The 25,060-nt window shown below is 36.2% G+C and overlaps 4 protein-coding genes across 10 annotated transcripts in view; 3 read left to right on the top strand and 1 right to left on the bottom strand.

Annotated features, from left to right (window-relative positions):
• Window positions 1-1,218, top strand: part of LOC105230077 (TOM1-like protein 2) — a 245,553-nt gene extending 244,335 nt beyond the window's left edge. For both annotated transcript variants that reach the window (XM_011210657.4, XM_011210658.4), the window contains one exon: window positions 62-1,218. In XM_011210657.4, the coding sequence (XP_011208959.1) occupies window positions 62-265 (204 nt within the window). In that variant the 3' untranslated portion in view covers window positions 266-1,218. The remainder of the gene's footprint in view (window positions 1-61) is intronic.
• Window positions 1,219-1,460: 242 nt separating this feature from the next.
• LOC109579819 (DNA repair protein XRCC4-like) lies at window positions 1,461-2,365 on the top strand. The gene has a single exon (XM_019991690.3). It carries the CDS (start codon window positions 1,553-1,555, stop codon window positions 2,243-2,245), a length of 693 nt encoding a protein of 230 aa, XP_019847249.2. The 5' UTR covers window positions 1,461-1,552; the 3' UTR covers window positions 2,246-2,365.
• Window positions 2,366-2,860: 495 nt separating this feature from the next.
• On the top strand, window positions 2,861-5,874 carry LOC105230076 (myosin-10). Its single transcript, XM_011210655.4, has 7 exons — window positions 2,861-3,900; window positions 3,985-4,161; window positions 4,239-4,389; window positions 4,456-4,617; window positions 4,677-5,014; window positions 5,074-5,365; window positions 5,424-5,874. The coding sequence occupies exons 1-7, from the start codon at window positions 3,008-3,010 to the stop codon at window positions 5,556-5,558; spliced, it is 2,148 nt and encodes a 715-aa protein (XP_011208957.2). The 5' UTR covers window positions 2,861-3,007; the 3' UTR covers window positions 5,559-5,874.
• Window positions 5,875-6,734: 860 nt separating this feature from the next.
• On the bottom strand, window positions 6,735-24,858 carry LOC105230075 (lysosomal-trafficking regulator). 6 transcript variants are annotated; one of them, XM_029551904.2, is made up of 23 exons: window positions 24,518-24,858; window positions 23,551-23,801; window positions 23,419-23,495; window positions 23,038-23,227; window positions 22,846-22,956; window positions 19,669-22,792; window positions 17,106-17,885; window positions 16,807-16,995; window positions 16,319-16,572; window positions 15,312-16,251; window positions 15,051-15,169; window positions 13,589-14,986; window positions 12,889-13,281; window positions 12,659-12,832; window positions 11,845-11,995; window positions 11,215-11,786; window positions 11,023-11,156; window positions 9,197-9,986; window positions 8,986-9,127; window positions 8,492-8,850; window positions 7,560-8,422; window positions 7,014-7,499; window positions 6,735-6,952 (listed from the first exon to the last, which is right to left on the bottom strand). In XM_029551904.2, the coding sequence occupies exons 2-23, from the start codon at window positions 23,656-23,658 to the stop codon at window positions 6,832-6,834; spliced, it is 11,475 nt and encodes a 3,824-aa protein (XP_029407764.2). In that variant the 5' UTR covers window positions 23,659-23,801; window positions 24,518-24,858; the 3' UTR covers window positions 6,735-6,831. The 6 variants fall into 6 exon arrangements, with proteins under 6 accessions (XP_029407764.2, XP_049312837.1, XP_011208956.2 ...); XM_049456880.1 differs by having other exon boundaries at window positions 24,546-24,858; XM_011210654.4 differs by having other exon boundaries at window positions 24,654-24,858.
• Between the last annotated feature and the right edge of the window lie 202 nt (window positions 24,859-25,060).

Here is a 25,060-nt window from a genome sequence, read left to right as displayed (position 1 = left end):
AAGCAAACCATGCATACATATTTGAGTTTATGAAAACCTTATTAACAAATCAAAATTGCAGAAGGAAGGCGCTGAAGGCTTTGAGGAAACCCTAACTAGCACCGAATTCGATAAATTCTTGGAGGAGCGTGCAGCAGCTGCCGAAAATCTTCCCAATATAGCGGCTGCCAATACGAATAGCAGCGTCACTAGCAACGCTGGTGCAGATAATCAAAAGAAATCGTCGACTAAAAAACCTGGTGATGATGATTTACTACTTCTATGAGGATGCAACTTCGATAATCGCGCACATAAAACATAACCATTTTTTAAATGTCTATAGCTAGCATTAGTAAAATGCAAGAAACTATATTGTATTTATTATAATTTAAAATAACGTTAGAGTTGGCAAATTATGTTTCCCAATATGTTATTTACTATATAAGTATTGTATTGCAGCTAAATGTATGGCATACCTTTTTTTCCTGCACATGCACATAAATTCAGGCATTGAGGCTGCGCGCTCACCATGAAACCCCTAAAAAAATTATTGAATGAATTCAGCTGTTGCATTCATTGTTCATGCTGGTAATATGTGTCCAGTACTTTTTTATATAAATATATTTACTTGAGTATCACCAAAAACACACTCACCTACACATATTGACCAAAGCTCAAAGTTGAATCTGTTTAACTTTTGTACATACATACATACATATATATGTATATACATATATTTATGTAAATGTATTGAGTTGAAAGTTCTGTAATTCGATAAAGACTAAATGTATTATTTCCTTACTATATTTGCGTGCATTGCATGTCTTTGATTGTTAACATTTTCTAGTAATTTTTTGTGTATATTTTAAGTTTTGTTATATAATATAATTCAGTTAATACCAATTGTAATTAATATCCATATTATTTGCTTATATTGTATATTATTATGCTTTGATGTACATACATATACAAAAACACATACATATTAAAATATTCATACATTTATATACATACATATATGCACATAATGTATTGGCTAATGGTAATTTCAAAAAAAAAAAGAAAAAAATTAGTGCATTGCTGGTTTTCAGTAAAAAAAAAATCTGAAATTGTTTTTATGCAATTTAAAGATAGAATTATGTATTCATATTAACTTAATAATTATAAATTTTATTTACAATCATTTTATGAAAGAAAACTATAATGTTTAAACATAATAAATACTACTACTATACAGTACTTTGTTGTGATTTACATTTGACATGCGTCAAGGGGAATTCGAAACAAGTATGCATGCCATAAGAAACCGAGTTACTCTCTAATTGCATTTATTCCGGTATTTATGTATATATATATATTTCTAAATTTTTACAAAACATAAATATATTAATATTATTATAAATTATTACTTAATTAAGTCAACCCTAAAAAATAGTATCAAAAGTAAGAAGTTGCACAAAACCCATAAATTCATGGATTGTGATTTATTTACATTGGCCACCAAACTGTCGGAACATTGTGTTTGGAGTAAAATTTCACAATATTTTAATATCCTAAATTTTTACTTGAAATAATGGATTCCGTTTACTTGAAAAAGATATTGCTGAAAAATTTGGAATCTGATAAAAAGTGCTACATATATTTACATAGTGAGTGGGATCAGAAGAAGCTTGTCAAATTATATATAAAAGACTCGAATACACAGCATTGTTATGAAGGAAAAATAGAAGTAAAAGATTTCGAGGAGGCTGCAGAGGAACTTGATATATCACTGGACGAATATCTGGATGTACTTAAGAAAGTGCTAACTACAGATATTGGTTTAGATGGTTTTGAAATTGAGTTGGATCACGAAAATAAAATAATGCGTGTGAATAGAACCAGAGATTTACACATTATGTATGTGGAAATACAATTGCAGGAAGCTAATAAAAAATATGATATGCTGGATATTGCCTTACAAAAAATCAATAATGAAAAGTCTAAAAATGAAGATCAGGTAATAGAAAAAGCGTTATCAAATGCAATCGATGCTGTTGAAAAAGTATTGCTAGAAAAAGAGGAATGGAAAGAGAAGATGCTGGCCAAATTTCTTCTGATATTAAATGAAAAGAAAAATAAAATAGCCAAGTTGGAAATGGAATTAGAAAAGGTTAGCACAGGAGGGCGGAGTAACAGTAATGCACAAATGGATATTCATGACAGTAGTGACGATGATTTTAATGCTTCTACACAACCGCTTACGCTTCCAGAAACAGTAGCATAATAAAAGTTATAATTTAGTATGTACAATAAGATAGCTTAAGTCGATAATTAATTATATGTTTATTGTTTTGAATTTATTCTTTGTATTTGTATTTAATAAAAATGTACAAAGATTTAATAATTTAAATGTTAATTTAAATAGCTTACAACCCTTCTTGGACCTGAACTTTATTTCAAAATGTATATGGGATATGTTAGTATTTGCAAATGATATATGTTTATTTTTTCAACTTTCTTCTGTTTCAGTTAATTCTATCCAACTTTTCTTTGTTACTCAGCAAACAATAATGAAATAAATAAAAAAAATGAGTTTTTGTTTTTGAATTCGAAAAGAATTGCAATTATTTGTTAACCAAAGTAATACATATAACATCTGTTATCCTTTCACCCCATTCACAATAGTAAAAGTTATTGGAGTACATTTAAAAACAGTTAGTTCAATATTTTTAAAGTAAAATTTATTTAAACAAACATTATGTGACTTTTTCGGTTCCTAAATTCCAACAATTATGCATATGTATACAGAAATTCAAATGCTGATGTACCTGCTCCAGTTTTTCCAAACACCTGCCGGTCTGATTGTGAATTATTGCGCCAATAATTGCATAGTAGATACCACATTGTTGTCATGAAAAATGTCAAAGTCAGTTTAGTTTGTAATTAATTATAAACAATTATTTTATCAACTGGACATATAACGACTAAAATTTAATATTTTTTCAACTTGTAACAAAATATAAAAACATCGCGGTATCGCCGTGTAATGAGTGATTCAGATGATACTGATATTTTGCTATTAATACCACCGAATTACTTTGCCACTGCTACCCCGGAGGAATTGGAGGAGTTTCAAATCATTCATCCTGTAAGGAGTTCAGCTACAGCGTTTACACGCGATGTCAATTACATGAATGCATATATTGGCCACAGAAATCATTTAAATCACTCAGAAAATAATATAAATGAAATGGAAGCGACACTTACAGAATCGAATACCAACATTGATGGCGCAAGTGACCAGCGAAATATGGAAATGTTTGTTGCGAATAAATATACGGAGCTAAACGAAATCAACTCACGCTTGAAATTGCTGGAACGCGAAAAGGATGCCCGTTTTACAGCCGCTTCAGACATATCCACCATATCGAATGGCACACAAGCAGCACGGCATAATAGGGAAGGGCTGGTCCATTCCACACCTAAATGTTATACCAACACTGAACGTCTTTATAACAAGGATGCTGGCGGCATTTTGAATGAAATTGATAATTTCCTAGGCGATCGAAATCGTGAACAAATGGATAATGTGTACCAGGAAGAAGTCAATAATCCGAATTCTATAATTACAAAACCTCAGCAAATGAAAAATCGATATCAACAAGCATATCCCGATGTAAAAACAACTTTGGGAGCTGATGTGAATTTAATAAGTTTAAGTGAAATCTGGGGCAAAAGTGGTCAGGGCACTGCCATTGCTTGTGCTGCCCCACAACAGTCTGTGTATATAGAAGAACAGCTGCGGCGTCAGCACCTTGAACGAACGGTACACTCTTTGCAAACGCGCTTACTTGAATACCAACAACGGCTGTCGGTGGCTATAGAAGTGGATCGTGCCAAAGATGCAGCAATATGCAACGCACAATCAGAATGTAAATCGTAAGTACTACTGTTGTTGTTGTACTACTAAACCTTTATGCTGAATATTTTTTCAAACTCTTTATATGAATATTCGTTAAACAGCTTGGATGCGGAAGTCAATCAACTGCGTGAAAAAGTTTCGAAACTAGAAGCAGACAATACTCAGTATGGCACTAAACTAGAATCACTACAAAAAGAATTAGCACAGGCCTTAAGCTTAGTAACTAAATTTCAGGATAAAAGTGAGAAGCTGGAAAATGAGTTATCGACAACTTCCAGGTAATAATTTATAAAAAATATTAATCTATTTGAGTCAATCCATTGTGCATAACAATTATCTATTATTTTCTAACTAGAAAAACGAACGAGTGCACAACTATGTATAAGCAACAAATAGAAGAGCTTGAACTAAAGATTCACGGCTGTAAAAGATCGGAAGAATTCGCTATCAATGAGTTAAACAAATTCAAGGATAAGCTAGTGAAAGTGGATTATCTAAATGAAAAGGTAGAATAAATGAGTAGCAAAAAGGAATATGCATATATTTATTCTTTGCATTTCAATAATTTACAGCTCAAAACACGCTGCGACGATCTAGAAAAAGACTGCGGTACATTAAGAAATCAAAAGGAATTGTTGCAGGAATTTCAACAAAAGCAAAAAACCCGCGCAGACGCCTTAGAAACACAGCGAAAATCATTGCAAGAGAAAGTAACGGCGCTTACAGAGAGCGAGGTAAACAATATTTTATAAATATAAAAATTAATCCATGCATAATAAACCTTAACTCTTAGATAAATTTGAAGAAAAAAATGGAACTTCAGCAAAAGACTCTAAAAACACACTACCAACAACAATTGGAAAATGCAGTGGACCAAAAAATGAAGGAATTTCAACAGCAACTAGACAAGAATGAGGAAATACTGAAAATAGAGGCGCGTGAACGTGAGCGTTTAATCGCTGAACGCGCCGTCAAACAAATAGAACTAATTAATGAGAAAAACGAGATGGAGCTGAATTTGCTGCAAGAGAAACAAAAGGAAGAAGTTGAACTGTATCGCATACAACTGGCGAATGCCACAAAGAAAATAGAAGATTTGGACTGTAAACTGAATGCTTACAAAACAAAAAGGTGGCGTAAATTTAAATGTTCCTACAAATAATATTAACTAAAATTTTGTTTGATTTCAGAGCTGTCATCGCGGAAAAGTTACACGATGTGATGGAAGATCAATGGCAAAAGGCATTGGAAATATTGACATCGCCGAGCAATCAATCACAGCAAATAAGCAATAATACAGAGTGCGAATCACCAGCAAACAATGAAAATGAACTAAATAAAGACGATAGTAATTACAGAACGCCTAAAAAGAATAAAACGCGTGATCGCATATTGAAAATCAAAGAGAATAATCTAAATAATATCAATGAGCGAAAGTCTTCGCCCGAACCAATGGACAGACTGCAGGCTTACATAGAATTGGTTTGTAAAATGCCTTATAAGTACATATAATTGTAACCTAATTTATATTTAATTGCAGTTATTGAGCAAATCGCCCAGTGAATTTGATAAATTGGATGAGATTCTCGCTTTAGCTAGTAAAACCAAATCGTCCACATCCAATAGCAAATCGGATAAACACACGAATTTCTGCAAGCCACCATGGCGCGGATAACAGTTTTTCGTTTACATTTACCACAGCAAGCATGTTAGGGTTTGATGCTGGAATGTATGCATACAAAAAGTACAAAGTGTAGCAGTATTCGCGCTTTAGACGAGCTTGTGCGTAATTATGTGTTTAATTAAAAAAAAATGTTTTGTTTTAAATTTTCTTATTTGTATAGAAATGCCTTGCCACCATAATTTACTTGTACTAAATAAGTATTTTTGGACATAATTAGCATGATATTACTTAATATTATTAATTAATGTTTTATACTCGCGTTTTTTTTATTCATATTGCGAAAAAATAAAAAATAGTTGCACCTCTATTTTGGTTGGATTTATTAAAAAATTATATAAATTATTCCTTTTTCTATTTTTTAGGCCTGAAATTTTTTTTAATTAAAAATAATTTTTTAATTCCAAATAGCGGATTGTAAATCACAAAAAATAAATTTTGATTCCAAAAACCGGAAAAATGTTAACTTCGGTTGAATCGAAGCTATAACACCATTCACAGGGTAATTCAAATGCCATATTAGTAAGTCAGTTTGTGTGGCAGCTATGTGTTCTAATAGTCCGATCTGAACGATATGTTCGGTGGCTTTAGCATTGACTTAGAAAACATTTTACGCAAAATTTCGTGGAAATATCTTAATAAAAAAGTTGTCTATACAAGTCAATCGGTCAGTTTGTATGGCAGCTATAAGCTATAGTAGTCCGATCTCAACAATATGTTCGGAAATTGAGGAGTTGCCTCGGACAATAATCCACGCCAAGTTTTATGAAGATATCTTGTCAAATGAAAAGGCTTGCCATACAGAGACTAGAATTTTATTGTTCAGTTTGTATAGCAGCTATATGCTATAGTGGTCCATTATGGCTGGTTTCGACAAATGAGCAGCTTATTAGCGAGAAAAGGAGGTGTGCAAAATTTCAGTTCAATATTTCAAAAACTAAGGGACTAATTGGCTTATGTACAGACCTCCGAACGTGACAAGATTCGTTTTGTAATTTGTATATATACATACATACAATATATTGCTTAAGATATCTCTGACATTACCTTCTGGGTTTTACAAACTTCATGACAAACTTAATATACCCTGTACAGAGTATAAAAATAAAAAGATAAAAATAAAAAACTTACCATATTGAAGAGACATTCTTTACAACAATAAATTATTGGTATTTCTGTAAAATGTGATTGCTTTTTAAATATATTATCTGTGTTTTAGTGAGTGTTTTTTTTTTCTTAAGCTTATGCTGTATAATTCATCACGCCATTACTTATATGCTATTTGCGGAAATTTCGGCGAATTTCCATAAAGTCCCTCGGTTTCCCACACCTGTATGTGCGAATCTTTAGTTAGCGCCACCAGGTGCTGATGTGTTGAGTAAACAATGCTAAATGGGGAAAAAGTGTAATTATTCACCACACATTTTTCACTTATGTAATTGCTGTTACCTTCTAATATTTGATATGCCTGTGATGATTTCGCTGACAAAACTCAAATTCCAGCTTGACCACAAACGTATGGTGCCGCCTTCAACAGCGGTGGCAATGACATTGACACCCACACCCTCCTTGATGTACGAATAGGTGGCTGCCAATATACGATCCTCATGCACGATGTGTTGCACATAACGGGCATTTACCGTATGTAAACGCAAGATGGATTTACCATTCGGATTTACCGACACATTCACGAAATCCTCGAGGCTCTCCTCGGTCACCTCGAAGCACTCATCCGGTGCCGCTGTTGTTGGTTGGTCAGCTGAGTTAATACCGTTAGTTTTAGCATTATGTCGCTCCGGCGATGTCTTTTGCACCAACTGCTGCGGTGTAGTGTGCACAGTGACAATATCACCCAATGTGGGACTTATGGTAACCACCGTTATTGGTGAGTGATGTATCTCCGCAGGTCTATCAATTGTGCGCACATAATTCCAGCTAGCAAATGAGGAATATGTTAAAATTATAAGATTTTATAGCACAAAGTAAGGAACTCACTTATTAAGATCCCAAATAACGGCAATACCATCGCGCCCGGCAGAAACGGCAATTTTGAATTCAACCGACAAACGTATGCTGGTTACCTCGTCTGTGTGTCGCAGCAGTATCGTTGGACCCGTCCATGTGAGATCGGCGCAATCGCGTTGTGGCGCATCTGTCGCTGCGCCACTTACAGTTGTACCCAATAACGGTGTCATGTTGCCAGTATCACTATCATCCGAATAAGTTTTAGTCGTCAGCTTACGAACTGCCGAATTATAGGAGCGTCGCAGGCCACGTATATAATTTTGTCGGTTCTTAACCGGTCGACTGCTCGACTCAGTATTGCCGCATTTGTATATACTTATGCGTCCCGATTTGTGACCAAACCACAGCTGATTGGAATTCGGATCGGCACCGCAGGCGGTGATATCATCGATAACTTGACTGCGTAGTATATTTTTCGGTTTCGTATATAGCTTGTTTAACGGTTGTATACGCACAATGTGATCGTCGTAGTCCCAGGAAATCACATTGTATGTATCGACCTCAGCACCTTGCATAATGCAGGATTTCATTGGTAGTCCATAAACAGCGTTGGTATTGTTGAATGACACTAGATATTCGGCTCCGGGTATTTTATATATATTACCAAGCGTTGGCGCCGGTAGCTGTGGTGAGCCCAAGTAAACGCCCCACCTTAAGCCACGCACGGTGGGCAATACCTCCTTCGTGCCGAGGCAATAGTTTAGCGATTTCGTTTGTGGATGTGGATTTTTGAATAATTGTCGCGGCATTTGTCCATAGGTTCTGATCATGGTCTCGACAGCTCTGCGCTCTATGGGGTCGACTGTTATTGATTCCAAGAATGACGGGTATGTCTAAAAGAAGTAATTTAAATATTTGATATAGATTCTAAATCTTACTTTATGACGTGTGAAAATAATTACCGCCGGATGAAAAACATTTATCGCTTCCACTGCACTTTCGCCAGATTGTTTGTAGCCGAAGATCAAATCGATCCAATTATGCAGATGATTGCGTGTCAATTCCGCCTCCAGTGCCTGACGATGTATGAGCACGAATAGACGCGAATCCCGCAGACACCAGGGTGGCAATTGTACGTCTTCAACGCGTTCGCCGTTTTGGCGCAAGCCGAAATCGAATCGTTCGAAATTTTCAAAAATTTCCGGTAAACAGAAGAATTCAGGTATCAGTTCTTTAACGTCTGTGGGGCTATCACGACTCGCCAAATTCCAGGTGGTCGTCAGTGAGTGAAATGTGCGATCGGGTAAGTCGAAATTATTGTCTGAAAAAGAAGTGATGGAACGAAAAATTAAATACACTCTTAAAGGGTTCCGCTTGGCGCCTAAAACGATACTAAGCTAAAATTTAAATCTAAATTTTGAGAGAGTTTTTTGGTGAGCGAGTAAATAAGATTTACCTTGATATCTGAGGAAATAGCTCGTAAAAGGCGGTACACGCACGAGGAAATGCAGCACCGTGCCGGAGTTCGAATAGTGCGAGCTATAATGATATGGTTTCAGTGTCAACGAACCCATGTTAGTCATCGTATTGTTAAGATACTGAAAAATACGAAAATCAAATTCAAGTGAAAACTATGAAATGCCAAAATCAGGAAAAAAACAAAATACCGTATAGTTGGCGACGTAGTGCTCCTCGTTCATTTCATGCTGCACAGCAACCGGCTTTTCCAGCTTGCGAAAGTTCGTGTCGTCAGTCAAATCCAATATATCCGACGCATAATTGGACAATATCCATGGAAATATGGGATATTGCATGAGATCATTATAAGTGCGGCCGGCAATTTGATTTAGTGTCATTAAGTATTCCCAATTGGTCAGCAAACCTTCGCGCCATTGTTGCGTAATAACGAGTACCTTTGCTTGATCGGGATGCGTGACGATTTTATCACAAAATACATCGTACATAATTTTATAGTCATCTTGATTTTGTAGTGAGAAAAAGAGTGATTGATTTGTATCCAAAAATATTTCGAAAGCCTTCTCCTGATGCTGATAGCGTTTCAACCAAATCTCACTTATACTCGAGATATCACAGTTAATATAGAAGTACTTGCAACGATATGTAGCCATAAAATACAGTTTATGATCGGTTATAATGATTTCACCATCAATCTCGCCATCGACGGGTAGAAATTTGGCAGGAAAATTATAAAGTATTTGCGAGTTGAGCGAAATATTGAGCTGTTGATCATAACTGGATAAAAGATATTCCAGCGGACGCACATATTCGTTGGTGAACGAGGCACTGGTGTTCATAGTAATATCACTGTTACGTAACTCTGTTGTTGTGTTGCTGTAATAATCCTCCATGAAGAAGCGCTTATCAATATCCAAATGGCAGCGGCGCATGCGTGTATGGACTCTCGACGGACCCTCGGTGTCGTCTAACTCCCAAGAGCTGGAGAGTAGAAATGCAAATGTATATTAAAAAAAAATAGAGAAAAAATTTAAGAAATAAAAATAAAAAAAAAATAAATAAAAAAGACAACAAAATGAATTAAAAGAAAAAACCAAATAAAAAAATAAAATGAATATAAAAAAATAAATAAATAAATAAGAAACAACAATAAAAAAAGACAATAAAATCAACTAAGAAAAAATAATAAATATAAAAATTAAAAACCAGAAATAAAAAAAAATAATAAAAGAAATAAAAAAAAATAATAAAAGAAATAAAAAATTAAAAAGAAATTAGTTAAATAATTAAAATTTTAATAAAAAAATAAAAAGTTTTTCAAAAAATAACATTTTAAACAAAAAAAAGCTTCGAAAACAACAAAAAAATATATTTAAAAAATGTAATGATACAAAAAACGACAATTAAAAAATATGTAAAAGAATTAAAAACAAAAAACTTGAACTTCGGCTGTACTGAAGGAGCATTTCTTCTCATATAAAAAAAGTTTTTCATGCAGGAACCTGATTTTGATTAGTCAATTTGGGTGTAATACGCTATAGTTGCCTTGGACATCACGTCTATGCGAAATTTTGTGAATATATTTTTTCAAATAAAAGTTTTCATACAAATACTTGACATTGATCGATCAGTTTATATGGCAGTTATATCCGATCTCAATAATATATTCGGAGATTGTAAGATTATCTTTTATAATAATCCATGCCAAATATCGTGAATATTTATCGTCTAATAAAAATGTTTGGCATACAAGAACTTGATTTGGATCGGTCAGTTTGTATGGCAGCTATATGATATAGTGGTCCGATATTGATGTTTCTGACAAATAAGCAGCTTCTTGGTGATAAAAAAGTGTATGCAAAATTTCAGAACGATATCTCAAAAACTGAGGTGCATACGGACAGACAGATAGACGGAAATGACTAAATCATTTATATTTATATACTTTATGGGGTTTCCGACATATGGAACTTAATATACACTGTTCAGTGTATAAAAAAATTTTTTCTGTACATACTTTTCCGAACGCTCCTTTGAGTGCCAGGGTGCGCCCTCGTGTGTCATGCGTCGTACGATTCCAAGCCACTTATTGTATATGCTAGCATCGTCATAGTCCTTCAACTGATACATCAGCAGCTTGCGTTCGGAATTCTTGAAAATCAAATTATTTATTATTACTACCAAATAATTTACAATAAATGCAACCAACCTGTAACTCTGCAACACGTCGCGTATTCAACATTGATGACTCAATGCAACTCACAGCCAGCGACTCCAAACGATAAACGGTCTCTTCCAATTTGACTTTCTGTTCAGCCGCTATTGTGGTACGATTCAGCTCGATGCGCTCCAGTTCACTCTCTAAATTCCATGTGGAGTCGTGTTCGTTTATACCCAAATGTTTGCAGAGGCGTTCCAAGTTCGGCAATGGTTTATCCAAATCCTCCAGTAGACATAACCACAAAAACGATTTAATTATCTTGCCATCACAAATAACAGGCGGCGAAAGTCCAGCTTGGCAAGAATTCCAAAGCGCATCGACAATAAAGGCGCGCAGTTCCAGCGGCCGTGACGGTTGCAGACCCCAAGCTATGAAATTGTTGCAACGCTGACTGGTGGCAATGCTGTATGAGACAATTAATTGGAACAGTTCCACCTCTGTGGCGCTTGGCGTGTATTTGGCATCGCAAATGGTGAAGAATTGTGCACAACGGTCGATTAGTAGTCGCAACCGTTCTTTGGTCTCCGCAAGTGATAATGAGGAGTTGGGCAGGGCTATAACTGGAGTGGTACAGGTGTTGTGATAATGTAATAAATTGTATATAATAAATGTTTGTACCTTTGAAATTCTTCGGTTCGCTTATAGACTCGAAGAACATGCGTATCCAAGCAAATTGCAGGCGCGCTTGCGCAGAGCGTAAATTCTTTATGACCGTGCCAGTGGCGCCCTCGTGCAGGAATGTCAGCATATTGAGTATATCCCAAACGTACTAGAAAAAAATTATAAAAATTATAAAAGTAATATAAAAAAAGATATAAAAAAAATATTTAAAAAAAATTTAAAAAAATATAAAAAGAAGATAAAAAAATATAAAAAAAAATAAAAAAAATTAAAATAAAAAAAAAAATATAAAAAATATTTAGAAAAAAATAAAAATTAAACAAATAAGGAAGACAGCAGGTTGAACAATACCGCATTTGACCCGGGTCGATAACTTATATTTATTTTATTATGTTAACCAAGTTTAATTATATATTAACGGTATTTAAATACCGTTCTCACAATTTCCGAGTCTATCTAAATTGAACGGCCCCTAATTTCTAACCGATCGGCAACAGTCAACTCGGCAACCCGAATGTACCCGAATTTCTATCAGAGTTTTTACAGAGTCAGCTTCGTACACGAAATTCATCCGTCAGAGAAAAGCCAAATCTGAAACCCGAAGGAACACTACAATTTCTACCCGGCAAAGAATAGTGAAGCCGGCAATATTTCACATAGTAATGAAATGTGTTTTACTGTTAGAACAAAAAAGTTTATTAACGGTAAAAGAATGAAGTTGTGAATATGTACATCAATTTTCGTACAACTTTCATTCAGTCGTTATATCACCTGAATAAAATGTATGGGAGTATATCTATGTATATAATACCTTTATTTGTCCCGCCGATTTTAAAGACTTTTCGCCAATCTGCGTCAAAAGCACTATTATCGATTCCTCTATGACGACCTCTACAACACTGGAGCCTAAATATAGATTGAAGAGCGACTTAATGCAACAAAGCAGCAAACCGGCATCTATTAAAAGTTGTTGTTGTTCACCATCCTGCAAATTTGCACAACATTAAATATAAACCAGAAATATATAATATTACAACAAACCATATTAAACATTTTGTAGAGTATTTTGAATGCCTGCGCTTTCAGGCCGCCATGATTGTTGGACATATTGATGACAACCGACAGTAGCGTATTGATGCCGAAGCGTTCAACGACATGTAAGGGCATATCACAGTTTAAGATCTTCGTTGTGTTATAATAAATGCCAGTGACCCATTCCAAACAGGCTTCGAACATCTGCATATCGGTTGTATATATGGACATTTGATTTGCCAGGTGTTGTGGATACAAATTTTTAACATGTTGGCTAATGTCGCTCGGTTGTAGGCGCTTCAATAGCACGGCTAGTAATTTTATTATGGCCGTACGCACGGCACAGCTGCTATTATTGCATAATACCAATATGATGTCCACTTTGACATAATGCTTCAGGACCTGTCGATTATAAATAGTGATAATTGTTGTAATGCAAAAAATGCCGACTGGTCAAATTAGACCCGGACTCTATTTAAACTGCGCAAAGCGGAAAGCAAAGGGATTTGTAATAAAATACGTGGAAAAGTAATTTTTTTTTGTTAGTCCGAGTCAAATTTGATCAAATGGTATCAAAGCCGTAGAGAAAACGAGGGAGCGGCCATGCTTGTATTGAATTGTTAGCGAAAGAAATCTGCACCCGGATGGAATTGTCCCTGATCTCCCCCCTTCTCCTTCAGTTGATGTTACAACGGTTCATTGTTCATACCTCTTCCACTGCGTTGTCCGGTAAAAGGCAGAGAAAGTTTTTCAACAGTGTCAGCAGTCCCTCCTGCAAAGCAATAATACCAGGCCAATTGTAGAAATCCGTCTTCACGAGCAATCTGCTGCGACGTTGCTGCGTTGTGGCCGCTGGCATAGCTGTCAAACCCAGTTGTTGGTTAGGTAGCGTTTCTTTATCCACCTCACTGCCATCCGTAGGCGCTGCGCATGATTGGGTGCTGCGTTTGCGCAGCTTCGTTGTTTCGGCATTTGCCAAATAATTGTGTGAAGCATGTCGCAAACGCTTATGACTAATTCTATGCGGTGTAGCAGCGGTTAGCGCCGACTTTCGCTCGACATTATTTGGGGGTTGTTGTTTCCGTACTGGACTTGTTGCTGAATTCCTACTGGGTGTGTGTTTAAATTTCATGCGCCAATTCTCCACATTAACTGGACTGAGCAGGCGCAACGCTTTCTTATTTAAGCGCGCGCAGTCGGCAACATTTTCGAGGTTATCTTCGAGTTCAAGCAAATTGCGCTTAAATGGTGAGCTCGTCGCGGCTATATGCAGTCTGCGCAGGCGCTTGACGCGCTCATTTTGTTTAGCGTTGAGATCACCGTTATTGATACTTGGCGTCGGTTTGTTGACGCCAGGACGTTCACGTTTCGATTTACGGCGAAATGGCGTTGTGACACGATCGAAACCGGAAACAGCCGATGAACGCTCCTTCACTGGCGCTAGCGGCGTGAGTAGAAAATAAAATTTCGACCGATCATGTGTAATGTAACATTCGCTGGGCTTTTGCAGCAGCAAACAGAGCTTCATTATTTCATCCATGAGTGATGTGGATGGCGGCGAACCGGCAAAAACGGATAAAATGGCCACAAATGATTCAGCCGCAGTCTTTGATATGTAGACGGGATTTGGTGATTCGATTACATAAACTTTGCATAAATTAAGCAACTCTTTGAGCAGCCCAGCTTCGCTTAAACGATCTAAATTTAAATCGCGTTGTGGATGTTTCTCACGTGTTAGCGCTAAAATGCTGTGAAAAAGCATGTCTAACACATCGGAGTGTTCGACGCCCGAACGATGCCAATCGGAGTAACGATGTAATACCGATATGATCAGTTGTGGGTATATAACGATAGCTGTGGTCATTTCACAGACTTCTAAGGTATCACCCTTTTTATTGATAATAGGCTGAGAGCAGGCATTATTTAAAATGCTACGTAGAAGATGCACATCTTTCGTGCAGCGATCAGTTTTCACCACATAACCTATAAGACTCATATAGTTGATGCGTAAAAACTCTGCATACAATTGGGAATCCGACAAAGCTACATTTAGGAAAATATCCAATGCCATATACTGTGATAACGAATTACTGCTCAGCTCCACAATCTGTCGAAATTAACAATTCATCAATTTTTACATATTTTTGTGAATTTTTAAATAAAATTTATACCCTTGCGAATAAGTAGAGGTGCGTTGAAAGGCCGCCGCATAGCAAAGTAGTGGCTTGAATGGAGCGTAAATGATTCTGTATCAGCTCGCCATACAAAATCAGGCCAAAAACGCGCGCCGCTGCAAAATTCAAAAAAATATGAAAAACAAGTAACATACATATTATAGAGTTTCCGAAGTTTCACTTAGGCTGTTACAAACTTCGTGGAAAACTTAATATACCTAATTCAAGGGATGATAATTAAAACCAATCTCTACTCACCACTTGAGACACTACCTTCTTTTGCATTGACTTCAGTATTAAAGCCCATAACGATATCCGGCGACTCAGCGGTGTATACCAGCAGACGCGACTCATATAATGCACGCATTGACTCCGCAACATTACCGAAATTAGCCTTCTGGACTCTAGAGATATTGACAAAACCATAATTAGGACGCCAGGAGTTCACCTGCAGTGGTGCAAGCTCTGAAAAATCCGGACCCATGGCAGTCAAATTTGCTATGGTTTGCCATGCTGAGAATTTACAATTGAACAACAGTAAATTCGTTATGCTAAATGGCAAGGGGTAACCATCAATGGTGGAACGTGATTCGGTGTGGCCACCGGAAACATTCGCGCTGGTGCTCGTTGAAACACTATCACCCAGGCAGATGAGTTGAAAAGCGTGATTACGCTGCAGGTTGCGTACATTACGAAAATGCAAATAGACAATATCTTGCTCCACACCATCAACATACACCTTCAGCTCTAAATGATCTTGATGCGTGTGTACACTAAACGCAATGTGTGTCCAACGGTTGCGTGCAAAACGAAAAGATTTCAGCTCGGCCGAAGCGGTCTCATACGATTGGTTGTGATTGTGATACTTGAAAAGGTGCATATTGCTGAAGCTGTTAAGTATAACGAGTTTGGTTTGTTTCAGTGCGACACGTAGTGGACCTGGCGTGCTGGTTGGAGAAATCAGTGGCGAGGTCGTGGTGTTTGAATTGTCACCATTGGTATGATTCGTGCCGCGGTTGGGTGTATCTCTTGTTGGTGTCTGATTGCGCTCCTCCATATTTTCGCTCTTTGGCTCTGTTGGTGTTTGGGCGAGAGTTTCGGCATTTAGTTTACTCGTTTCAAATACCAACTTCAGATCGCGGTTGACAAAAGCGCTCAGCAACACTTGATTGGTGCCAATAGATAGGATGTGTGTTTTCTAAATACAAGAAAATATTCAAAACTGTATTTAAAAAAAATTGAATTAACGGTTAAATTGCATTTACATGACTGTCTTCGTGTGTACTGCGTGCTTCGTCTTCGGTGGGTAGAGACGAGGGCTTGCTGTTGTGTGCACCTTTCATCTGCAGCCAAAAGGAGAGCGTAAAACCATCGTTGGACCATAAACGCGCATGTGTGATGGGTATAATACAGGGTGTGCGAGACAATGGCGTATGGGCTTGCGCGTTTATATGCTGATTACGTAAGTGATCGATATCCATTGTTAAGCGCTGATCGCTGGTAGAGGTGCACTTGCCGTCTAAACAAAAAAAAAAAAAATAATTTAAAAATTTCAAAAAATAAAAAATTAAAATTTGAAAAAAAAAAAATTATAAAAATTTCAAAAAAACAAAAAAAAAATTTCAAAAAAAAAGTAATAATATATAAAAACAAAAATAAATAAAATGTTACAAAAAACATATTACCAAAAAAAAATTATAAAAAAAAAACAAAAAACAAAAATTATAATATTTTTGGAGTACAACATTCTTACCAACTGTTACCGGAAATTCCAATTCAACCATCGCTTGAGGCTTTCGCAATTTGTTACCACAAATATGGCTGAGATATTTGATTAAAAGATCGACAGGCGGATTTTTGGCTGCCAAAATATTGAAATAAGTGCATAAAACTTCGGGAGTATTTACGTCCACAATTAGTTCGAGTAAAGCTTGTTGAAGTTCTAAAGAAAAAAAATCAAAATTTTAGAAAATAATTACTTTTCATAATAAGTATATGCCGTTAGAGCAACTCAGTATTAACAAGAATACCGAAAAATATTTTTATACGAACCTCTCAAACGCGGATCACCGCATTTCAGCACTGGCGCAAATCCACGTAACAAAAACAATGAGTCACCTATATTGGCGCGTATCACAAACAAACGATTGGCCAATTGCACCAAGCACTCACTCCAACCCAACGGATTGACGATGCATCTTTCCGATAGCTCAATTAGAATTTCCACTACTAAATGACAAAGTCCCTCATGTAGCAAGTAGTTACGATAACGTGAGCTTGGTTGAAATGAGTTCCAGAATTCAGCTTTATCCAATTCTGTCTCTGATTCGGAGATTTCCGGTATCTCACCATCGGCTTCATAGCCCTCATCGGCCGTTATGTAGTTGGTATCATTCTCATTCTCACTCAACTCCATTTCACTCTCACAAAACAACGACATACGCGTCGAGAAATAGTCGGCATCGCCACTTTCGGTGGACAACTGTCGCTTAGGCGCCGAAGTGCGCGGTGTGGTCACATTGCTGTGTTTGGATTGAGTTCTGGTGCTGTTAAAGGAACGTGCACGTGGCCGTAACGGTGATTGCAATACCGTTTCTTCACTGGCGACATTCTCCAAACCCTTGCTGCCATTCAAATCGTTGGCGATTGCGGTTGGCGTCGCCGTGTTGTTGGTGGTCTGCTCTGCGATTTTGAGCAGACTTTGTAAGGCCTTTACCACAGCGTTTTCGCGTGAATGGTCTTCGGTGTGCGCTGCAGCTGGCTTGTTGCCGCCAATGGTGTTACTCAATATCACTGCCTTCAGCTTCAGCAAATGTTTTTCCATCGTTTGTGCTAGAAAATTACAAATATTCTGTATTAATATAAGGCGTTTAATCTTTACAGTTCGGATATAATTTGCATTATGAGAGCGTAGATAAGATTAAGGTAATCTTAAAGGTGAAGCTGTAGTGAGAAATGCGTTGCTGTTGCTTATCTTTAAGATATCTGAGCGATAGTGTAAAGATATAGGATAGTTAGCGCTGCAGCTGCAAGGAAATTGTGCGCATGGAGTGCAAACAGTTGGGAGAAAAAGTATTCTAAACAAGAAAACATGCTACATTTGCAAATGTGTTACTAAAAGTATAACTGTAAGTTATTGTCCAATGAAATGATGTAACCCACAAACAAATTGTTTAGAACGGACCATTATGGCATATAGCTGCCGTACAAACTGATTGCTCAAAATCAAGTTCTTATATGGAAAACTTTTTATTGTGAAGGATATTACAGTTTCGCTGCCATCGAAATTAAAGTTTTTTATTTTTTAATTACTTTCAAAATTTTTAATTATTTTTTTCCTTTTAAATTTGTTTGTATTATTAGATATTATGCAATTACTAAATATTTGGAGCAATTAATGTTTACAAAAGTGAATAGCAAAAGTCTTAGCATTGAGCTATAGTCATAAATTATTTGTTGGTTAGCCTATACGAGGTTAGAGATGGTATAGAGAATGGTCCCGAAATTGAAAATCTCGAAATACTACGAGCTTTTATTTTCTTTCAAAATTAAAAAAAATATTAACAAATACAACAAATTTTGTTAAGTGTTCTTCCAGACTTCGATGATCAGAAGTTCTCTTTATTCAACGACCGTCGGTTATACGTAACCAGATTTGATTCGGATTAATGTCCAGGCCAAGAATAGTCAAATCGCAGCAATCTTCAAAATCAATTGGGAAAGGTTTTTGCCGCTACAACAACAAATACACACTGTCGGAAACTAACTGACAACAAACATAAGAAGATATTTCATAAAAAATCCAGGCACACTATTATAAATATTTGAAATAATTTTACTGCACATAGATCTCGTCTGTCCCGATGAGGATAGCACACATCTCTAATTGCCGCAAGCACTTGTATGGCTTCGAAGCATGCGTACGTTCTATTTAGCTAGTCAAATATATATATACGTTGGTAGATGTATATATGTATACATGCGCTTGCGTGCAAAGCCATTACCACATTTAAAAACTGGCAAGACTACCCTGTAGAAAAAAAAATATCATAAACATGATAAATTGGTAATTACCTCACCTTTTAGGAAAGTTAAGTCATAAAAGACATTATAACCGAAAACAAAAAAAAATTCAAAACATTTCTTCAATCCTCCCGACTTCCGGAATCGGAATATTATTTTGTCTTTTTCTGCCAGAATATTGAGGTTAGGTGTATGAAGGTAGCAATGTGTATATTCTAACTAATTCTTAACCTTACATATACATACATTTATAATTTTTATTAAATGATAGTACTGTTATTTAAGAAATTTTTACAAAAACAACTCAAGAATCAAAATCTATAAATTATGTTTTCAGATAACCCGAATTCGTCAACATAAAATCACAATTGACTCTGCCATCATCTAAGATTGTGATAGAACAGCTTTGAGTTTCCTACAGGGTTATTGCTATTTCGCAAGGATAATGTTGATATAAAGTTACTAGTTGAAAAATGAGTTTACAATGTATCGTTCATGAACTTTTGAGTTACTAAATGTAATTATAATGTGCAATATATGATATATACATATATACATGGCAGTAACAAAAGTATTAACAACTGTAACTTACCGCCTTCGTCTTTGAAGCTCTTGATGCAAATGGCCATTGTGGTCTCAAATAACCTGAGTAGGTAACGCTTACTATCACTGCTTGTTTCGAGCAAACAACTGAGATTCGAATCGATTTCTTGCTCTCGAGACGTTGTACTGTTATTTAAATCGGTTAACGAACTCGTTTTACTGCCACCAAAAAACGAACCGAGTACACTAAAAAATTTCGCAAATATACTTATGCCAATACTAAGCACGGCCGCATTAGTTTCGGGACCCGCAACTAGCATGGACGTAGATAAGGCATCGGCAGCACAGTTCCAAACCGAGGTGGGAACGAGCGCATCCACACCAATCGCTTGCAATGTTGTAGTTGTTGCCGGTAATATTAGATTTCGAGTTAGACTTGAACTTTGCTGATTGCGTACATCGAATATAACAATGCTTTCGTTAATTTCTGAGTCGACACTTTGTGAATTCACAGAATATTTTGAATTCCAAGTTTTCAATTTGTCTAAAAATGTTAAATTATATATTTCCGTATAACACTGTGCTGTGTGTGCGTTTGAGTTAAAGCTCGGATCGCTATTTATAGAATATTGCTGCGCATCCGATGTGGCGATAAAGGCGTCAATTGTTGACGCATACGATGCAATCGATGAACTAATCGAACCAAACGTTTGTTGTACCGCATCTACTTCTATGCTAGAGAGCAAATATTCCAGTGAACTTGACAAACAACCGTCAGCTTTGTTGGCTTCGGGGCTTATAGTGTTGTGGTAGGCGCCTTGCAATGGGGATGACGTGTTTGTATTGGTGTGTTGCGTTGAATGGTAGTGTTTTGTAGACATATTCGTCGATTTGCATTGCGAAAGTTTTAAAAATGTGCTCAATGCATTGTAATTTAGTGTGAGAATGTCGTCAATCGTTTTATCATCATTCAATTCACACGTAACGAAATCCTTTACGCTTCTAACTTGCGTTTGCGCGTCCTCAGCATCAACAGTTGCGCCAACATTTTTATTTAAATTGTACATAGTCGTGAATGCGTTCAAGAAACATTGGCTAGTCTGCAGCAATTCATGTATAAATGACCATTTAAGCGCTGTCACATATAAAATATTCGAGGCATTCAGCGCGTCTGCAGTTGCTTCCACCGACTTTTCGGCGTCGCTTGCTGTGTTGTCCGTTTGCTGGTTAAATGTCAATGCGTTGAATTGAAAAGCGTTATAAGCGCTGCTATTTAGTAGCAGTTTAGTGAGGCGTTGACTAAGCAATACTTGTTCTTGATTGCTTTCGCCCAAAAATGTGCCGTTATCGATGCCAATTTTGATCAGCTCACATATGCTATGCACTAACGGCGGCTCATAGAAGAGATCCTCCAAATGCGTTATGTTTTCTTCGTTGTAAAATGCTTTGATCAAACGTATATCAGCGCCCAAGTAAGCGACGAAAATATTCAAACAATCCTGTAAGATGCCCATAGTAGTAACCGCAGTATCGTTTGCACGCGTTTCACTCTCCGGAAATGATATGTTGATATGTGATGTATTATTTGTTGCTTCGATATTAGCTGTGGGAACCGGGCTTTTCGATGCACACGATTTATTTGCTTTTCGGCTCTGCAACAGTTCCATTTTGTATTGGCGAAAAGTGGGCAAAATGAGCTCAGCTAAAATACCAGCCGCCATATCGCTGCTTAATGTATCTGATATGTTTTTTAAATGCTTTAACAATAATTGCAGTGACGTCACTTTGCTTTCGCTACCCTCTGCTGTGTTGAGCTCCTCATGCAGCTGCTTATACAACTGTAAAATCTCCTTGCGTAATTCAAGTGACTTTAATTTAGCGTCACATTTGGCACAACTCTCCGTCGTCCGTTTATGGTACATGATATGATCTTGCGTAAAGATGGTGTAAAGTATGCGGCGATGTAAAAATTTATAGGTACAATTTTGATATAGAGGCGTGAGTTGTGAAATCATATTCAAACACGAAGCATAGGTGTCGATTGTATAGTGACAACAACAAATGCCAATGCGTAGTAAATAGCGTACAGCCGTTTCCTGCATATCCGTGGTGATCTTGGGTAGCAAATTCAGCAAAGTGCCCTGAAAGTAACAGGCTAAGGTCGGCACTTGTGTGTGGCAATGCACTTGACGTAAGTAGCGACACCGCCTCTGTGTGTTGCCACCGTTCGTATAATTAGCATTGTTCTTGATCTGCTGATCATGCTTACAGAGTTGTTCGTTGATCTTTAGCAGCGTTTTGAAGGTTAACTCAATGAGCAGACGCGCTTCGTCATGGGCAACAGCAACGTTTTTTATTTTCTGCAACACTTGCTGGAATGTTTTTATGGTTATCTCAATCGCATTCTCATTGATGAACTTCAAATCATGCAAGTTGCTTTTGTTGCCACCAATTGTATGGGGTTCTTTTAATTTATTTGGGTGCATTATGATATTTTGCAGCGTGTAAAAGAAAACATAATTGGTTGCGCTGAGAAATTCCAATACGAAATCAAGTGACGCGGTGTTGCCGTTTGTAGTTGCATCGTCACTTTTGATTTCTGTAATTTCAAAAGCATGTTTTTTCAGAATGACCGCCAACATGGTGAATATAAATTGAAATTGTACAAGACTTATGCTGGCTGAAGCATTGAAAATGTTATTGATGCAGCGTATTGTAAGCTGTAGCAGTTCGAGTTTGATTGTGTTGGCATTCTGTTTCGTTGCATAAACGACATCATCACAACATAAACATTCCAATGCAAAATTTAATGAGATCATCGATACTGATTGACTATTTAGATTAGCTTCCAACTCGTTAGCAACGCATTTCGACATGATTTGCACGAGCAGATAAGCGATTTCATCGCTGCTTATAATGGTATTACGAAAAGTCTCCAAACTCTCCACGTATTGATGCGCATCTAATAGGGTTGACTCATTTTTAGCGCCACAACGGTCGATAATGTGCGCGGTGCTATGCATGTCAACACCTGCCAGCTGAGGTGGCGCAATACTTGCAATAACAGTTAGTATAGAGAGCGGCGTATCCAATATAAACTCTTTCGAATTCCATTTGCAATTCGGAAACAGTTTGCAGCATAGACTGCAAAGTCCCTTTTGTGAAGCGATAAGCTGTGGAAATTTTCTTTTAATAGTAAATAAGCAGTAAATGCAGTTAAACATACCGTATTGTCTATACGTAAAAGAAAACGCAGCAAATGCTTGCCTAATTGATTTGTTAAAAAGTTGCGCAGAGCTATAATTTTACCCCAATCGCTTGGTTCATTTAATATCAACTGCAAAGTAAGCAATTTTAATTAGTACTAAAATGTTTTTACAAGCATATGTATATGTAAAATAGCGAAAGTGTTTATTACCGGCGTAAAACTTTGATTTATCAGTAAGGAATTCGTAGCATTCGAGTTGCTTATCTCATTTTGTACTAGATCAGTACTATCACATGCAGCTGTTTGTTCTGAAGGAATTGATGAGTGCGATTCGTTTATGATGTTACAAACTGTCTCCAACAGATAGGAGGTGATCTCTTCTGGTATATTGTGTAAGAAGCTGCAACAAAAATTAAATGAAACCATTCAATATTCACAACATGACAATAAGGGATCATACATATGTACATGCATGATAGCAAAGGAATATAAATGCATGACAGTAAAGGAACGTACATACATACATATATTCGAATAAACACAAACATTAAACGCTATACATATATTTCAAAGTTATACAATAATACTTGCCTTTTTATTCGCTCTGTCTCTAAAGCGTCGTCCTCCACATATTGAAAATAAAACAGAAAAAGTTCCATCCAATGTGACTGAAACAAAAGCATGCTTTATCAACAGAAAGTACTCATTATTTAAATAACTCACTTTAGCTTCATTGTCATCGCTGGCATTTTGATAATTTTTCCAAATTGTAGTTAATGTATCCACCAGCAAATAAGCAGAGCTTGTCGCCTGTGTGGCCTGTTGCTCCATTATTTGCTCGAATTACATGAAAGCAGTAATTCAATAAATTAATTTGTCTAATAATTGTAGTTATATTGCTTTGGTTTTGAATTGGCATCTGTTTCTCTATTAGGTGCTAAATCAACATACACCTTAGAGCAATTAGTAAATAACTGAAAAAACAAACAGAAATGATTAAAACTATGAAAAGTGAAAGTGTTTAAATATAAACATAAATATAAGTACGCGGATTATTTATAAATATATACATATGTATGTATGTATAAACTTAAGAAATTGTGTATTTTGATTTTGTTATATTTAACACTGTCAGTTAATTTTGTATACAGTTATATGTGCTCACAAGCGTAATACATTTATTTAAAACCACTGCAGTACACTTGCTAACTGTTACTAAGCTGCTGTTGTCGAGAAACAACAAACGCGATTTAATCGACTATAAACTATTGCATCTGACCGCTGCTGCTTGCAGATTATTTACTTTCTTGATGGATTAAAATGCATTCTTATCACCTAGTCACAGCAAGGGTGATTGAAACACATTAAGAACACTGCTCATACATATACGACCGTGTTGTATGTATGAACGTTGGTTTATGTTCTCAAAATATGTATATAAACATGTTAGAATAAACACAATTACCGTAATATTAATTATTTTAAAAATGTCATATTTTGGAAACAAATGTATTACAGGCTTTGGTCTAGTGTTAATAACTACATAGGATTAAGTTACTTCCAATCAGATGATTTTAATCTCTGAGATATTAGTTTCAGTAGATTTTAAATAGGGGAGTTTTGGCAACTCTAGTTTAAAAGCAAAATATAAACAAGTCTAATGGGCTAAAATCAGCAGGGCATAACCAACTTTTTTCAATACCCCAAGTGCGTAGTACCTCCACTTTTTCACAAATATTAGCAACAATTATTTAATATTCCGTTGTAATGATCTGAAGAATTGTTGGGTTAGCTTTTTTGCACTAAAACGGTAATAGTTCTTTTACCACGTCGTGCTAAAATCCCTATCGCTCCGAACAGCTGATTCTGTGAGCAAACTAGAAATACTCCAATTGGTAGCGTAGCGAACGGTTTGTTTTGTTAAGGAATAACATGTTTAAACACTTGTTCTCTTATTTTGTAAATAAATTTTAATAAACAATGCAAGTAATCTTGCCTTTAGTTCACTTTGACAGACAAAGTGCACTTTTGTCATAACTTTAGCAAGTGTTACCATATCACCACATTAAAGCTGTTGGCTTGCGCAAACTGTTATCGATATTTATAACGGAGCTTAAAAAACAACTTATTGACAATAGTTTATTTAAATTTTTAAATTTGCCTTATACCGACTAGTAGCTTTCAAATTGCAAAAATCCAGGAAAGTTAAGAAAATTAATTAAGAAATTAATTT

The sequence above is a fragment of the Bactrocera dorsalis genome, chromosome 5 (genome assembly GCF_023373825.1).
Source record: "Bactrocera dorsalis isolate Fly_Bdor chromosome 5, ASM2337382v1, whole genome shotgun sequence".
Taxonomy (NCBI): domain Eukaryota; kingdom Metazoa; phylum Arthropoda; class Insecta; order Diptera; family Tephritidae; genus Bactrocera; species Bactrocera dorsalis.
The sequence above is the reverse complement of the archived record's forward strand: the minus strand, read 5'-3'. Positions and strand labels throughout refer to the sequence as shown.

What these genes read in the sequence shown, in the direction of transcription:
- LOC109579819 (XM_019991690.3), top strand. Translation starts at nt 1,553, where the DNA reads ATGGATTCCGTTTACTTGAAAAAGATATTGCTGAAAAATTTGGAATCT.
- LOC105230075 (XM_029551904.2), bottom strand. Translation starts at nt 23,658, where the DNA reads ATGGAGCAACAGGCCACACAGGCGACAAGCTCTGCTTATTTGCTGGTG. An exon ending in GAGCTTCAAAGACGAAGGCG is followed by an intron (nt 17,886 to 19,668) that starts GTAAGTTACAGT and finishes GTAATTTTCTAG; the next exon opens with CACAAACGATGGAAAAACAT. An exon ending in TAAATGTTTTTCATCCGGCG is followed by an intron (nt 8,423 to 8,491) that starts GTAATTATTTTC and finishes TACTTCTTTTAG; the next exon opens with ACATACCCGTCATTCTTGGA.
- LOC105230076 (XM_011210655.4), top strand. Translation starts at nt 3,008, where the DNA reads ATGAGTGATTCAGATGATACTGATATTTTGCTATTAATACCACCGAAT. An exon ending in GCACAATCAGAATGTAAATC is followed by an intron (nt 3,901 to 3,984) that starts GTAAGTACTACT and finishes TTCGTTAAACAG; the next exon opens with CTTGGATGCGGAAGTCAATC. An exon ending in AATGCTTACAAAACAAAAAG is followed by an intron (nt 5,015 to 5,073) that starts GTGGCGTAAATT and finishes GTTTGATTTCAG; the next exon opens with AGCTGTCATCGCGGAAAAGT.